Genomic DNA, 15,882 nt, shown 5'->3' with positions numbered 1-15,882 from the left:
AGACGAGCCCTTAGATTTTGATCCTCCCATTTTCCCACCTAGATCCGTTTATCGTTGCTGAGGACGCTCTCATTCTGGACCGTACTCCCTTCTTCTCAGACGCCTCGTCGGAGGTACTGTCCCTCCTTCGGTTACCGCTGAGGTTTCCCTGGGGTCGACCCCTCTCTTCTCGGCACTTCGTCGGAGGTGCTGTCCCTCCTTCGGTTACCGCCGAGGATTCCCTGGGGTCTATCCTAGAGTCCCACGACAGGGTCCTCACGCCACGACAAAAGCTCTATACCTGATCTATTACGTTAGGTTTTTTTATCCTAACAGGTGTATCCCGTTACACCTGTTACCCAATCCCCACACCACAATCGTAAGTCGTCACTTACCGGTGTCTTCTCGGGGATTGAACCGTCACCCTTCTCCTCTCCGTCTTGTCGTGTCACCTTGTCCGGATACCACTCGCTCAAGCCGCCCGAAGCGACGAGCAAGGGACTAGGAGCCGCTGAACTCAGCGGGGTGCACCACCTCCGATGTCCCTCTTCTCGCCTCCCCTCACGGCCGGAGTGTAGATCCCGGACGATCCCCCATTTGTCAGAAATAAAACTTCTCACACATGAGTCTCTTTAAAACTGATGACACGACAAGCTTTATTTACAAGTCTGCAGAGTTGGACTCAACTGGCTTCTCACCAGTTAAGCCCCGATACATACAGTGCATTGATTTTTATACCCTTATTGTTTGCCCTTCCCCTACTTATTAATACTGTTTTAATTGGTTAGTATTGCAAAAGCATTCTAAGTACAACTGCATTTTTAATTATCACGTTCGTTACGTACGCTGCGAACTCTACATACACTAAATTCTGTTTCTCACCCTTCTTATCAATCTTTTGTCTCCTGCATGTCTCTCACTATGACCATGGAAAGATATGTTTAAAAAAAACATATCCAGCTGAACCTTTTGTCCTTGGCTGCTAGTAAGCTCCCTGTCCGTTCTGGCTTCCCTTTTTATGATTAATCATCACATTTTAACTTAAGCCATTTTAACCTAAATTCTCTATATATAACATTTACAATCTTCAATGTGCACCACCAGTCAAAACACAACCTTTTCATAAGCAAAATCTGTATAAGTTTGGGTTGTTGATTTTAAAAAATTCCTGAACTTCTGCCTGTAAGCCTCCAGGAACTAACTCATAAGCCTGGAGTAAAGCTTTTTTCATAATGTCATAATTAGCAGGTTGCTCTGTGGTAAGAGCAGAATAAGTTTGTTGAGCTTTTCCTTTAATTACACTTTGAAACATAAGAGACCATTGGTTTTGTGGTAAATTTAAATTCACAGCCACTTTCTCAAAGGGCTGAAAATATTTATCTATCTCAGCCTTCTCAAATGGAGGAAGTAACCTAATTTCTCTACTGGCCATAAACCCCTCACCATGACCAAGAATTTGATCTCAGGTCTCTTCTTTTCTCTTGTCATTTTCCACTCTAATCTTTTCTAGCTCATGTAGCCTAATTTTCTCCTTTGCCTCTAGTTCTAATATCCTCAGTTCGATTTTCATTTTCTTTTGTCTCTCAGATACCTGCAATTCTAATCTCTTTAATTTCAACTGTATTTGCTCAGAAGTTTTACTCATTTACTTTTACTCAAACTTTCCTGTTTCTATGTGGTATTTTGCAATTTTCCTCCCATTCTCTGTGATTCGACTGAACCAAAATAGTCACTAACTCATGCTTGTTAGCCTTTTTCAAATTCTCAAGAGAGGGTAATGCCAAAAATCCCTCTATATCCATGGCTGCAGGTTTGTTGCTGTTGATCTCATACACACACTAGCTTTTAGTTATTTTTACCAAGGGAATTTCCGAGACTAGACTGGAATTCCATCAATCGCCAAGCTCCAGCTTGATTCAGACTTGATTAATCACTAATCCATCGACCTCTAAGCTCCCAAATTTGTTTGAATCCCAGACAAGCCCCACATTGTTACATCTCAAACCAGCAATAACAGAAGATGCAATTCAAAGGGATTACATTTTAACTCTATATTTATTAATGACTCTTATCAATATAATGTCTTAACACATTTGACCCCTGTGATAGTATAGATTCTATCACCAATGTGTATATGTATAGATTATAGTGTAGGATGACTGTGATTGGCTGAGAGCATAGTCACACCTACTGGCTGGTCTTAAAGGGTTGCTCCTAGCTAGACCAGGTCATTCTGGACTGGTTGACCTACATGTGATACGCTCCAGTCTTCTAGTTAATAAAAGCCTTGGTTTGGATCAACAAGCCTTTGATTCTTTTGACGCACTTTACAATTTTATTAACTAGAAAGTTTTAAAGGGATGGAGCGTATGCTACGGCTGGAATGTCTAGACATCGACCCACTGTTAGCTACAGCCTCGAATGACTTTAAGCACTGGGTGAGGTGCTTCGAAACATACTTACAACTCTCTGACCCTGCTGTGATAGAAGACAGCCATTGACTACTAATATTGATTATTATGATGTCCCTGAGAGTCTACCAGTATCCAGGACGCAACCACTTACGCCGCAGCCATGAAGGAGCTCTACGAGTGACCGGTGAACAGGGTCTACGCTCGGTACAAACTAGCGACAAGGAGGCAACAGCCCGGTGAGCTCCTGTAGAGCTTATATTCAAGCACTAAGGGCAATGGGCAAGGACTGTGCCTGCACAGACAGAACTGCTGCGGAGACCACAGACGATCTCATTCGGGATGCCTACGTGGCCGGGGTCCGAACGAATGAGGTGAAGCAGCGCCTGCTAGAGCACAGGGTAGAAAACCTAGAGGACGTGATCTGGATTGCAGAGACAATGGAGGATCTATTCTTAAGTATGGACGTGGGCTGGACCCCATGCTCTGACGTGAGTAGGATGCCCTCCCTCAACCCTACTAACCCCCAGCACACTGACGGCCTGTCGGCTGCCACTACGCTGCTCAATGCGACCTCGTGTTATTTCTGCAGGAGGGACAAGCACAGCAGGTCTCAGTGCCCAGTGAGAAAAGCCAGGTGCCAGAAGTACCTTAAAAATGGCCACTTTGCTGTAGTCTGTCGCTCCAAAATGGCCACTGTCAAACACAGTGCCTTGTGTGAAGCCCAACCGCCACCCTCCCATTCAAACATTTCTTCCTCAGAGCTCTTGTCCAATGAGAGCGAGGGCTCCACCACGCGGCAGCGCTTGATGTCACGGGGCAGATGCCGAGAGCGGAAAGTAAAACCCACCCTCGCCGCAATGACATTGCTTGCTTCACCCTCCCTCATGAAGCAACGTCCAACCAAGCCCCAGCCCCGACTTCAATGACCGCCGCCGCTGCCAACCAGGGACCCGCCACCACCGCTACTAACACTGCCGACCAGGGACCTGCCGCTGCTGCCGACCAGGGACCTGCCGCTGCTGCCGACCAGGGACCTGCCGCTGCTGCCGACCAGGGACCTGCCGCTGCTGCCGACCAGGGACCTGCCGCTGCTGCCGACCAGGGACCTGCCGCTGCTGCCGACCAGGGTCCTGCCGCTGCTGCCGACCAGGGACCTGCCGCTGCTGCCGACCAAGGACACGCCACACTTGCTGCCGCTGCCGACCGGGGAACCTGCCACCACTGAGGCAGCCGACCAAGTACCCGCCACCGCAACCGACCCGGTACCCACAGCTGCTACTGACGGTGCTGACCAGTAACACGCCACCGCGACTCACCCAGTGCCCACCGTCGTGACTGCCGACAACTGCCTGATTGATCACCCCTCCGCTGACAGCAAACAGCGACCCCCAGCACTTATCGTTGGCTGGCCGACACCCCCAGCAGGCTGCAGGCACCAGTACCAACTCCTCGACGCTGACTACTCCAACCCGACTGTTTTTGTGACGTCACCACGCACACGTTGTGTGACATCATCACGTAGGACTCCACTGTCCCCATTACAAGTCACTGCATCAGTAACCCTAGACCAGGACTGCCCCCATCCCCTCACAAAACCAATGGAACTGATTAAAGTGTATGGACACCATACCAATTGCTTATTTGACTTGGGGTCAAATTACAGTTTTATCCGCCCAGACCTGGCCCACCGTTGCGGACTGACTATTCTCCCCACTGTCCAGAGGATTTCATTGGCGACCAGATCGCTCTCGACCGGGCTAAATGGGTATTGTGTGGTGATCCTGAAAGTCCAGGGCATCACGTTCACAGACTTCAAACTATTCGTCCTTCCCCAACTGTACACCCTTATATTGCTGGGACTGGATTTTCAATGCCAGTTCCAAAACGTTTCCTTGCATTTTGGGGGGCCTCAAGCTCCACTCTCTGTCTGTAACCACTCCACCCCGGAAGCCTCCTGCCAGCGGCAGCCCAAGCCACCCATCCCACGCCCCGGGGCCTCACCTGTAGCCTCTCCACCCTCTGAGTTGCTCCGCCAGCGCTCTTCACAAACCTTAACCCCGGCTGGAAGCCTGTGGCCATCAAAAGCCGGCAATATAGTTATGAAGACAGGAAATTTATCACAAGCGAGGTGCGCAGACTGCTGGACGAGGGCATTATCGAACCTAGCTCGAGTCCCTGGAGGGCCCAGTGGTGGTTCATAAAAATGGGGAGAAGTCGCGGATGGTGGTTGACTACAGCCAGACAATCAACTGCTTCACGCTTCTGGATGCGTACCCCCTTCCACGGGTCACAAATGTGGTGAATCAGATTGCCCAATACCGCATGTTCTCCACCGTTGACTTACATTCGGCCTATCACCAGCTCCCAATCCGCCGAGAAGACCGACCTTTCACAGCCTTCGAAGCGAATGGGTGGCTGTATCAATTCCTCAGAGTACCCTTTGGGGTCACGAATGGCATCGCAGTCTTCCAGCGGGAAATGGACTGGATGGTGGACCAGAACGGACTAACAGCTACTTTCCCATATCTGGACAATGTCACCATCTGCGGCCATGACATGGAGGATCATGATGCCAACCTCGAGAAAATTTTTCAGAATGTAATTCGGCTGAACTTGACCTACAATTTCGACAAGTTTGTCTTCCGGACCACTCGGCTTGGAATTCTAGGTTGTGTGGTGGAGAATGAGGTGGTAATGCCAGACCCTGACCGCATGTGTCCCCTCATGGACATCCCCCCTCACCCCCCCACCCCCCCCCCCCCCCCCCCACACCCAGAAGGCACTCAGACGCTGCCTGGGTTTTTTCTCCTACTATGCCCAATGGGTTCCACACTATGCCAACAAGGCACAGCCACTCATCAAGACCACCTCCTTTCCCCTGTCAACCGAAGCCAGAGTGGCCTTTGACCGGATCAAATTGGACATCGCCGCTGCACGCCAACGACGAGTCCATCCCATTCCAAGTCGAGAGCGATGCGTCCAACTTTGCATTGGCAGCCACTTTGAACCAGACTGGCCAGCTGGTAGCCTTCTTCTGCAGAACCCTCCAGGGTCCTAAGACCCGACACTCCTCTGTCAAGAAGGAGGCCCAGATCATAGTTGAAGCAGTACGTCATTGGAGACACTACCTCACTGGCAGGCGCTTTACACTGCTGACTGACCAAAGCATGGTCTCCTTCATGTTTAGCAATAGCCAGCGAGGTCAGAACAAGAATGACAAAATCGCCAGGTGGAGAATCAAACTCTCCACCTTTAATTATGACATACTGTATCGGCCTGGTAAACTCAATGACCTGCCAGATGTGCTCTCCAGGGGAACTTGCGCCAACATACAAATGGACAGGCTTTAAAAACTCCATGAGGCGCTTTGTCATCCAGGGGTCACTAGGTTCGCGCACTTTGTCAAAGCTTGCAACCTGCCCTACACAGTCGAGGAGATTCGCTCCATGACCCGAGCCTGCCCGGTGTGCGCTGAGTGCAAGCCCCACTTCTTCCGTCCAGAGAACACCCACGTCATCAAAGCCACCTGCCCCTTTGAGATTCTCAGCGTGGACTTAAAGGGGCCCCAACCGTCAACCAACCGTAATACCTACATCCTTATGGCCATTGACGAGTACTCCCGCTTCCCATTCGCTGTGCCCTGCTCGGACACGATCGCCTCCTCAGTCATAGAGGCCCTGCACAGCATCTTCGCCATCTTCGGGTACCCCAGTTACATCCACAATGACAGGGGTCCTTGTTTATGAGCGCAGAGCTGTGGCAGTACCTTCTGGAGCATGGTATTGCTTCAAGCAGGACCACCAGCTATAACCCACGCGGTAATGGGCAGGTCAAAAGAGAGAATGCCACCGTTTGGAAAGCAGTTACACTTGCCCTCCAGTCCAAGGGTCTCCCCACCTCTCACTGGCAGGACGTGCTCACTAGTGCCCTACACTCCATCCGCGCCCTCCTATGCACTGCAACCAATGCCACCCCACATGAAAGGATGTTCTTTTTCCCGAGGAAATCCGAATTAGGAACAACCATATCGGCGTGGCTCACAGTTCCCGGTTCAGTCCTCCTGCGACGCCACGTCTGGTACTCAAAGAACGACCCCTTAGTTGACCGAGTAACTATGCTCCATGTGAACCCGCCTGGATGGGTGGGAGGACACAGTCTCGGTAAAGGACCTAGCCCAAGCCAGATCAGGCTCAGCAGTGCTTCCAACCCAACCTCCCCCAAATCCTTCTCCCCCAGGTCATGTGCTCGAACAGAGGGACCAGGACCACCCCACCAACTCAGGTCAGACTGTCGACAATGCCATTGGGGAATTGAGTGAAGCAGTGGCCGCACCCGACGAGCCCGCCTGCGACACGACTCCAGCGACCCCAATCCTGGCACCACGGTGGTCACGCCAGATGGTCAGGCCCCTTGACCGGTACAGCCCCTAACCTCCACCAGTCTCTTTTTTTAAAGCCCTCCATTCACCCCGGGGTCAGTTCTCAAAGAAGGGGTGAATGTGATAGTACAGATTCTATCACCAATGTGTATATGTATAGATTATAGTGTAGGATGACTGTGATTGGCTGAGAGCATAGTCACACCTACTGGCAGGGTTGCTCCTAGCCAGACCAGGTCATTCTGGACTGGTCGACCTACATGGGATACGCTCCAGTCTTCCCGTTAATAAAAGCCTTGGTTTGTATCAATAGGCCTTTGATTCTTTCAATGCGCTCTACAACCCCAATATAAGTATCTCTAGCAAATATACAGATATCATATATTTATAAACTGTAAGTATGTGAAAAATCCAGATCATTACAGTCTGTGCCCAATATTAAAAAAGGAAAAATCCGCCAAAACCAAAATCAGTCAATCAAGTAAGTCAGTCCAAAAAAAACCACACTCCACAGAATTCAATCTCAAAGTTCAATGTCCAAGTTCAGTTCTTTAACTGATAACAAAGGATGTTGCATTGAACGTTGGAGAGAGCAATGCTGCATTGCTGTAAACTTAGGAATCCTCACTTAGGAGGCATGTGCATTCACACAGCTCTCCAGTTGCCCTCTGCTGTTTCAATTGCTGTTCCAGCTGCCATTCTGTTGCTCCCACTGCTGTTCTCTGCTTCACAGCTAAATTCTTCCTTTGTTCTCAAAAGTTCCAAGCAATTGGCAAGTCAGCACTCAGCTGTACCACAAGTAGCACAGAGTTCTTAGCAGAAATCTATTCTTTATAATGACAGTTCATAGTCCAAAAGGTAAGTCCATGGTCCATAACAGTAGCACATTCCGTGACTAAATGGTTCAGAACCAGATTAGTTCATTTCTCTTATACCTTGCCATTTAAATGATATATTATACACCAATATGACCAATTCATCTTTGGCACATGGAAGAAAACTGGAATACCCAGAAGAAACTTATGCAGACAGAGCAAGAATGTACAAACTCCTTACAGACAGTGGTGGATTTGAACCCAGGTCAGTAGCACTGAAATTGATTTGCACAAACTGGAATGCTAACTGTGCCACTCGAAATTAGGGCTTTTTTTTGTTCACTCCAAATGGACTGTCTATGCTTTTGCTAAGACTTTTCTTTGCACTAGAATAACTGAATATATTAACTATTTTTTTGTATTTTTGTTTATATTTAATTCAATTAAGTATGCTATTGCAGTTTTTAGTTGATTTGTAGTTTTTTTTGCAAGTAAGAATTTTGGTGCAAATGCAGTGTAAAATCTCCTTTATTCTGCATTCAATCAAATGGAAACTGAAACAACTGGCAAAAATAAATGGAGGAAATCAATAAAGTTCCTAAATAAAAGTTTTAAATTGAAAAAGTGAATGTTCTTCGAAGCAACACACAACCTCTTGGGAGCAAATATTCAGCCAGCAGAGTGCCCCAGTCATCCCCCACCTGCAACAGGTGTTTGAAAACAGTTTCAATAAAGTTATGTTTGAATAAAATGGCAGCACCGAGAATAAAGAGCCAGCCAATGCCACTGGGCCAAAGTTTCTCTCCCAAAATGTATCCCTATCCTTGCCTGGTAAATGTCTTTATCTCTATTATTATTATATTATTTAGTATATTAGTAAGACTTCATCTGTAAACTTGGGGGAGGGGGAATTAATTATGATGGTAGGATGGTTAGCGTTAAGGCTAATGCAACACTGTCACAGTGCCAGTGACCGGGGTTTGAATTTCTCTTTCAATATTTTTATTAGTTTCATCATATAAATGTTGCATTAGTACATGAGAATAATATAGAATATTAACAAATCTTACAGAATAATGCAGATGGTATTGTGACCTATGTTACATTAAAAAATGGAAAAAAAAACATTAAACTACTATACTACTTAATTAACCCCACCCTACAGAGGCTATTGATAATTTAAAAAAAGTAAGGTAACCAATGGTGTCATAAACCAGAAAAGTGCTAATCTTACAAATTTTGAAAATAATTGAGAAAAGAACCCCATAAAGAAACATAGTTAAGATTAATTTCAGTAGTAGACCATCTAATTTGTTTTCAAAGTCAGACATGCCATCATATCAGATAACCATTGAGTATGAGTGGGAAGGGCAGCAAGGACAACTACATGCGATGGTGATACATTCAATATCAAACCTGTTGGCCCACTTATTCAAAAGAGACATGGAATCAAATTAAAAACTAAAGACAAGGAATGAAATACCCCTTCCCAAAAATTGGGAAGGACATAACCAGAACATATGATACAATGTACCTTCTTCAGTTATACATGTCACATTTAGAAGAGGGATTAGAATAGAATTTGGCCAATTGAACTTTGAAAAGTGGGCCCGGTGTACGGTCTTAAACTGTATTAATGAGTGTCAAGCACAAAGAGAGGAGAATGCATTTGTCACATTTAGAAGAGAGATTAGAATAGAATTTGGCCAATTGAACTTTGGAAAAGTGGGCCCGGTGTACGGCCTTAAACTGTATTAATGAGTGTCGAGCACAAAGAGAGGTGAATGCATTTGTCACATTTAGAAGAGAGATTAGAATAGAATTTGGCCAATTGAACTTTGAAAAGTGGGCCCGGTGTACGGCCTTAAACTGTATTAATGAATGTCGAGCACAAAGAGAGGAGAATGCATTTGCTTCAAAATAGAATTCCATGTAGTTTCAGAAAATGGTTGTTGAAACTCCTGTTCACATCATTTTTTAAAATTCTGTCCAGCGAACTATCCCCAAAATTTATGTAATTCATAAAGGCCAAATAAGACCCCTTTATAATTAGGATGAAAATTATAAATTATATCTATCATATTCAGTTCCAGGTCTTCAAGGAGCTCCAAAATTAAAGATTTCAATAAGCTCCTAACCTGTAAATGACAAAAGAAGTGATGTCCAGGTATTGTAAATTTGGTCGATAATTGTTCAAAAGAGGCAAGAATTTGGTCAATAAAAATAAGATGTGTTTGAATAAAATGGCGGTGCCCAGGATGAAGAGCTGGCTGATGCTGCTCCCCACTAGGGCAAAGTGTCTCTCCCTATCCTTTAAATTTAAATTTAAATTTTGTAAGTTACGGGAATTAGCTGATTAAAGTGAACTTTATATAATTAAAGACTACAATACTGTTTTTTTTCCAAGTTGCTTTACATTTTTCACCGTCTTTTGTCTTTTAAATGGTGTTGTGGCGGTCTGCTACGAAGAAACACACACACACACACACACAGTGTAGGAGGTTAAGCTCTGACTTTATTGAGGCTGGTAATGCTCCTCTTATACACTTGGAGTTCCTGCCGTTTGGTTGATTGGCTGACATCAGCCACATAAATAACAAAAATGAGATTCCCACCCATGGGAAAGCATATGAATACCCTTCTTCCCCAGCCTGGTGTTGCTCTGTTAGCTGGGCAGCCTGGCCAGTGCCATTTTAGGGCTGCTGGTCTTTTACTGCCCCGGCTTCCAACCACGCCGGTTTGCTATGCTACTGGCCGCTTTAGTGAATTATGCTGCATTGTGCCAGCCCGATCTCCGCAGTTGCAGGCCGCCACAGTGTATTCTTAATGCAGGTGTATTTGTTAGACATCGTCATGGCAAGTTTCAGTCAACAGGAAAATTTGAATTTCCAGCATCCGTGATCCCCGCAGGTACCAGATAATGAGAATTTTACTGCATATTGTACAATGCATATGACAATAATCTAATTCTGAAATGTCAAGTAGATGCAATTGAGCAAGCACTCTTTACAATCCCAATTTAGTATCATTATACTCAGGTCACCTTTGCACAAGCACTTCCCCAGTTACCTTTCTGTCTTTTGATTATATCCACATCATTGACATTTGTTTTTTCATAGATTTTGCCTGCTCTTCCTGAACATTGCAGTGTGCTTTCCTTTATGGCCAGTAGGAGAGCAGGTTTCTCCACAGAAGCACTAAACTGTACAAACCTGTGGTTGCCCTGACAACATAGGCAGGGCTTTATATGCTTTGTTGCCATGTGACTATATTTTTCACACTCTCAGGTTCCCATGGTTATTTGGTTTCTTGTCAAAAAAAACCCATACTGGCCAAGTGACCAGATCCTGACAGCGAAGACATGGCTGAAGCCATTATTATTGCCTCTAATTCTATGCACAATAAATACTCATTTGCACCTTGAGCTGATCAAAACTGGTTTATATTTCTCAGTGACACTTTCATAATGTTCGTAATTCAACAGCTCATATCAGTACTGGTTTGTGAAAAACTTTTAAATTAGTAGGTTTCACCGGGAGACTACTGAATAAATATGCAAAACAGCCCAAATTGATAGAGGAATAATAGGCTCTTAAAAACTATCTTCTGGCTACTGAGTGCATATAGAGAATTTCAAGATTGCTGTAAGGAATTGGATTAAAATGGTTCACGGGCCGGCATGGTTTGAGTAGCTGCACAGTTAGCACAATGCTAATACTATCTTCTTCAGCATGATGCTGAAACAAGCCAATAAAGAACTCAACAATGACATTCGGTACCACACGGATGGCAGTCTCTTCAATCTGAGGCGCCTGCAAGCTCACACCAAGACACAAGAGCAACTTGTCCATGAACTACTCTTTGCAGACGATGCCGCTTTAGTTTCCCATTCAGAGCCAGCTCTCCAGTGCATGACGTCCTGTTTTGCGGAAACTGCCAAAATGTTTGGCCTGGAAGTCAGCCTGAAGAAAACTGAGGTCCTCCATCAGCCAGCTCCCCAGCATGACCACCAGAGCCCCCCACATCTCCATCGGGCACACAAAACTCAAAACGGTCAACCAGTTTACCTACCTCGGCTGCACCATTTCATCTGATGCAAGGATCGACAAAAAGATAGACAACAGACTCCCCAAGGCAAATAGCGCCTTTGGAAGACTACACAAAAGAGTCTGGAAAAGCAACCACCTGAGGAAACACACAAAGATCAGCGTGTACAGAGCCATTGTCATACCCACGCTCCTGTTCGGCTCCGAATCATGGGTCCTCTACCGGCATCACCTACGGCTCCTAGAACGCTTCCATCAGCGCTGTCTCTGCTCCATCCTCAACATTCATTGGAATGACTTCATCACCAACATCGAAGTACTCGAGCTGGCAGAGTCCGCAAGCATCGAATCCATGCTGCTGAAGACCCAACTGCGCTGGGTGGGTCACGTCTCCAGAATGGAGGACCATCGCCTTCCCAAGATCATGTTCTATGGTGAGCTCTCCACTGGCCACCGAGACAGAGGTGCACCAAAGAAGAGGTACAAGGACTGCCTAAAGAAATCTCTTGGTGCCTGCCACATTGACCACCGCCAGTGGGCTGATATCACCTCCAACTGTGCATCTTGGCGCCTCACAGTTCGGCGGGCAGCAACCTCCTTTGAAGAAGACCGCAGAGCCCACCTCACTGACAAAAGACAAAGGAGGAAAAACCCAACACCCAACTCCAACCAACCAATTTTCCCTTGTAAACACTGCAACCATGCCTGCCTGTCCCGCATCGGACTTGTCAGTCACCAACGAGCCTGCAGCAGACGTGGACATTACCCCTCCATAAATCTTTGTCCGCGAAGCCAAGCCAAAGAAAGATAGCCCTGTAAATTGACATCAATAGTGGGGAAATACTAGTTGATTATTAAAGCTGTAAATGAGAACATCTGGAAAAGAAAAATAGAATTGTTTTGAATCAATGTGGATTTACAAAAGGAAAATCACGCATGATAAATATACTGTAATTTTCTGATGATGATTGTAAAATGGACTACAGGTTTTAAAAAATGAATCTGGTATGTTTGGACTTTCAGAAGACTTTTAACAAGATTCCACATGGGAGAATAGTGTGCAAATTTATAACACATCCATTTGAGGTGATGTAATGTTATGGAAAGAGAACAGGTTGACAGACAAGAAACAAAAAGTAGAAGAGGCCTGGCAACAGATTAGGAAATTGAGAGGTTGAATGAGAACTAAGTACTCTTGTGTACCAGTAGGTAAAAGGAAGCATGCAGACACAGCAGACAATTAAGCAAGAGGATTTGAGCAGAGAAGCAGGATTGTTTTTAATGCAATTGTACGAGGCCCTTAGTGAGTCTGGAGTTTGAATACCAAGTGTCCTTTTGGTTTTCTTATCTGAGGTCAGATGTCCTTGCAAAGGAGAGTGTGCAGCAATAATTCATCAAACTGATTCATGGAATGGTAGGACTGATGTGTGAAGAGATTGCAGTGATTGATCTCATATTCACTTATGTTTAGAAGAATGAGGAGTCTTTGAAACATAAAATTCTTATGGGACTGGACAGGCTTGATGAAGGAAGGATTTTCAGGTCAACCCGAACCAACTGTCACAGGATAGGGGGTAATAAAAACACAAAAATCCGGAGGAACTCCGCAGGTCTCAGAGCATCAATGCGAGTTAAAGATATATAACCAATGTTTCAGGCCTGAGCCCTTCTTCAAAGTATCTTGATGGAAGAAAAACACAGGTCTGAAATGTTGATTTTATATCTTTACCTACAAGACCTGCTGAGTTCCTGCAGAATTTTACTAAAATCACAGCATCTGAAGACTTTTGTGTTTCGCAAGATAGGAGGTAAGCCACTTAGGACAAAATTAAGGAGTCATTTCATCACCTGGAGAGTGGTAAGCCTTTGGAACTGCGCAGCACAAAAAACAGACAAGACCAAATCAAAAAGTATATTCAAGAAGGATTTCGCACAGCCTGAGATAAATATTTTCATGCCCAGGCAATTTATCACTTAAGCCTGTTAAGAAACCCAATACCTCACCCTTCTGATGTCCTTCTTCAAAGTAAATAGGGATGAAAACTATTAAGTTAAGACCTCAGTGCACAAAATACCATTTTGGTCCTTCATCCTACTCTTTCCCTGCTTACCTTTCTGGCTTTAATAAACTTAAATAACTTTCCTACTCTTGCCTGCTGGTGCTATTAAAAACATTTTCATGTTACTCCACTCACCTTCAATTTTCCTGTGGGGCCTCACCTCTTTCTCTTCATTCCCAAGCTGTTCCTCATCCCTAACTGCACACAAACTCTGTGTCCCATTCACCGGTCAAATTAGTTTAAACCCTTCCCAACATCTTTAGCAAACATCCATTCAGGTTCAGTAATATCCTGTCCAATTTGTACAGGTCCCAATCAGCCCAAAGGTAATCCCAATCATTCCTGCTGTATCATCTATTCAACCATATTTATCTAACCTATCCAACTATTCCTAGATTTACATACACATGGCAGAGGAAGTAATCTAGAAATCATAACCTTAGAGGTCCTCTAAGGGACCTCATGGTCCCTAAATTCAAGTAGCAGGACCTTTCCACATTTTAGTACCCACGTGAACCATGATTTACATAAGAAAAAGGACTGCCTAAAGAAATCTCTTGGTGCCTGCCACATTGACCACCGCCAGTGGGCTGATAACGCCTCAAACCGTGCATCTTGGCGCCTCACAGTTTGGCGGGCAGCAACCTCCTTTGAAGAAGACCGCAGAGCCCACCTCACTGACAAAAGGCAAAGGAGGAAAAACCCAACACCCAACCCCAACCAACCAATTTTCCCCTGCAACCACTGCAATCGTGTCTGCCTGTCCCGCATCGGACTTGTCAGCCACAAACGAGCCTGCAGCTGACGTGGACTTTTTACCCCCTCCATAAATCTTCGTCCGCGAAGCCAAGCCAAAGAAAAGAAGGAGCAAGAGTGGGCATCTGCTTTGCCATTCAATAATTCTAGTTTATCCTTCCCCTTAAGAATGTGCTGCAACCACTCTGTGATATCTTTGACTTTGGCACCAGGGAGTCAACACAGCACCCTGAATTCACATCTATGGCTGCAGAAGCCTGTCCACTCTCCTTGTATTCAAGTCAGACCATTCTTGCCATTGGACTCTTGCTTTTCCTCCCTTGGTCAGCTCTGCTTTTTAACTTGGAACAGTCACCTTCTTTGTTTTTCAACACAGAGGAACCGTTTTGGAGTGAGATTAATTATGAGCCTTCCTTGACTGCCTCTTTTCCAGGGCTGGGACAGATTCGAGTAAATCATTTGCCCAAATAACATCTTGTGAACAACGGTGAAAGCTATTCAAGTAGTTTTAAGGATTAAATGTTGCCCAGGAGAGTCAGATAATCACCACTAGATATTAACTTTCTCCCTCCACAGGAGAAGCCCAGCTTGGACAATATCTCCTCGTGATATTTGAAGCAAAGATTCACTTGCTGGCTCCTTGGTCCAGCAACCCCTGTGGACGTCAAGGGAGTTATCATTTTCCCGACCCAGATGCTGCCTGAGGCGCCAGCGGTTTAATTTTTGTTTAATGTCGTGAATATTTCTGTTTCTTACATTCCCGGGGAGGTGCAGCCCCATTCCTTCTTTGCATCTTTTACCTTCATCTGAGAGGCTTAGACGGGCTTTGTGTTGTGACCTCCAGTGGTTTTCATCATTGAGTGGGGCACTGCCTGATGCTGAAGTGGGCAGTAATTTGACGCGAGCTGGTACCCCGAGCGAAGTTGCTGCAGATGGCAGTGGCCTTGAGATTTGCATGCATTCCCCCACCGCGCCCTCCTCCTCCCCGAATGCCAGTGCGCGGTTGGAGGCACGCCCGGCGTCGACGTCATGCGTCGACAGTCGGGTGGGGGCGCGCGGCCGGCGATGGCAGGTGACGTGAGAGCCGGAGAGACAAGGAGAACGTTGTGAGGGTGGAATGTGTCGGGGTCGCGGTTCTGGAACGTCGGGCGGTGAGTGCGCAGCGTGCTGCAGGGCCACGTGATTGCCGGCAGATGTGTGTCATTTGGCCCCCGCGACTCCCCTCAGTCTGGAGAGCGGGGGGTCAAAAATCAACAGAGCCCCGGGCGGTTTTGAAAGCCGGACTTTACTGCTTCTCCACTTCCCTGCAGCGAGAACGACCAGAGTTGTTGTATATCGTTGCACTGGTGGGGCCACTATCGCGAGATTATTTTGTATCTTTTTTTACATATTGGATGGTGCAAGAAGGAAATGGTGTCGGCTGAATGTTTTACT

General features: G+C 46.0%; 1 protein-coding gene across 4 annotated transcripts in view; it reads left to right on the top strand.

The window, feature by feature from the left end:
* Positions 1-15,475: 15,475 nt before the first annotated feature.
* The window catches only part of lpgat1 (lysophosphatidylglycerol acyltransferase 1), a 101,181-nt gene continuing 100,774 nt past the window's right edge, over positions 15,476-15,882 (top strand). Inside the window, exon 1 of one of the 4 annotated variants that reach the window (XR_011355727.1) lies at positions 15,476-15,599. Coding sequence is in view for 1 of the 4 variants with exons in the window: in XM_069931350.1 (XP_069787451.1) it covers positions 15,566-15,599 (34 nt within the window). In the remaining 3 variants the exon portion in view is untranslated. Of the gene's footprint in view, positions 15,600-15,691; positions 15,795-15,882 lie in introns of those variants that run through there. The other 3 variants (XM_069931350.1, XM_069931351.1, XM_069931352.1) reach the window with 3 other exon arrangements.

This window comes from Narcine bancroftii, chromosome 4 (assembly GCF_036971445.1).
Source record: "Narcine bancroftii isolate sNarBan1 chromosome 4, sNarBan1.hap1, whole genome shotgun sequence".
Lineage (NCBI taxonomy): Eukaryota > Metazoa > Chordata > Chondrichthyes > Torpediniformes > Narcinidae > Narcine > Narcine bancroftii.
This window is presented reverse-complemented; position numbering and strand designations above follow the sequence as displayed.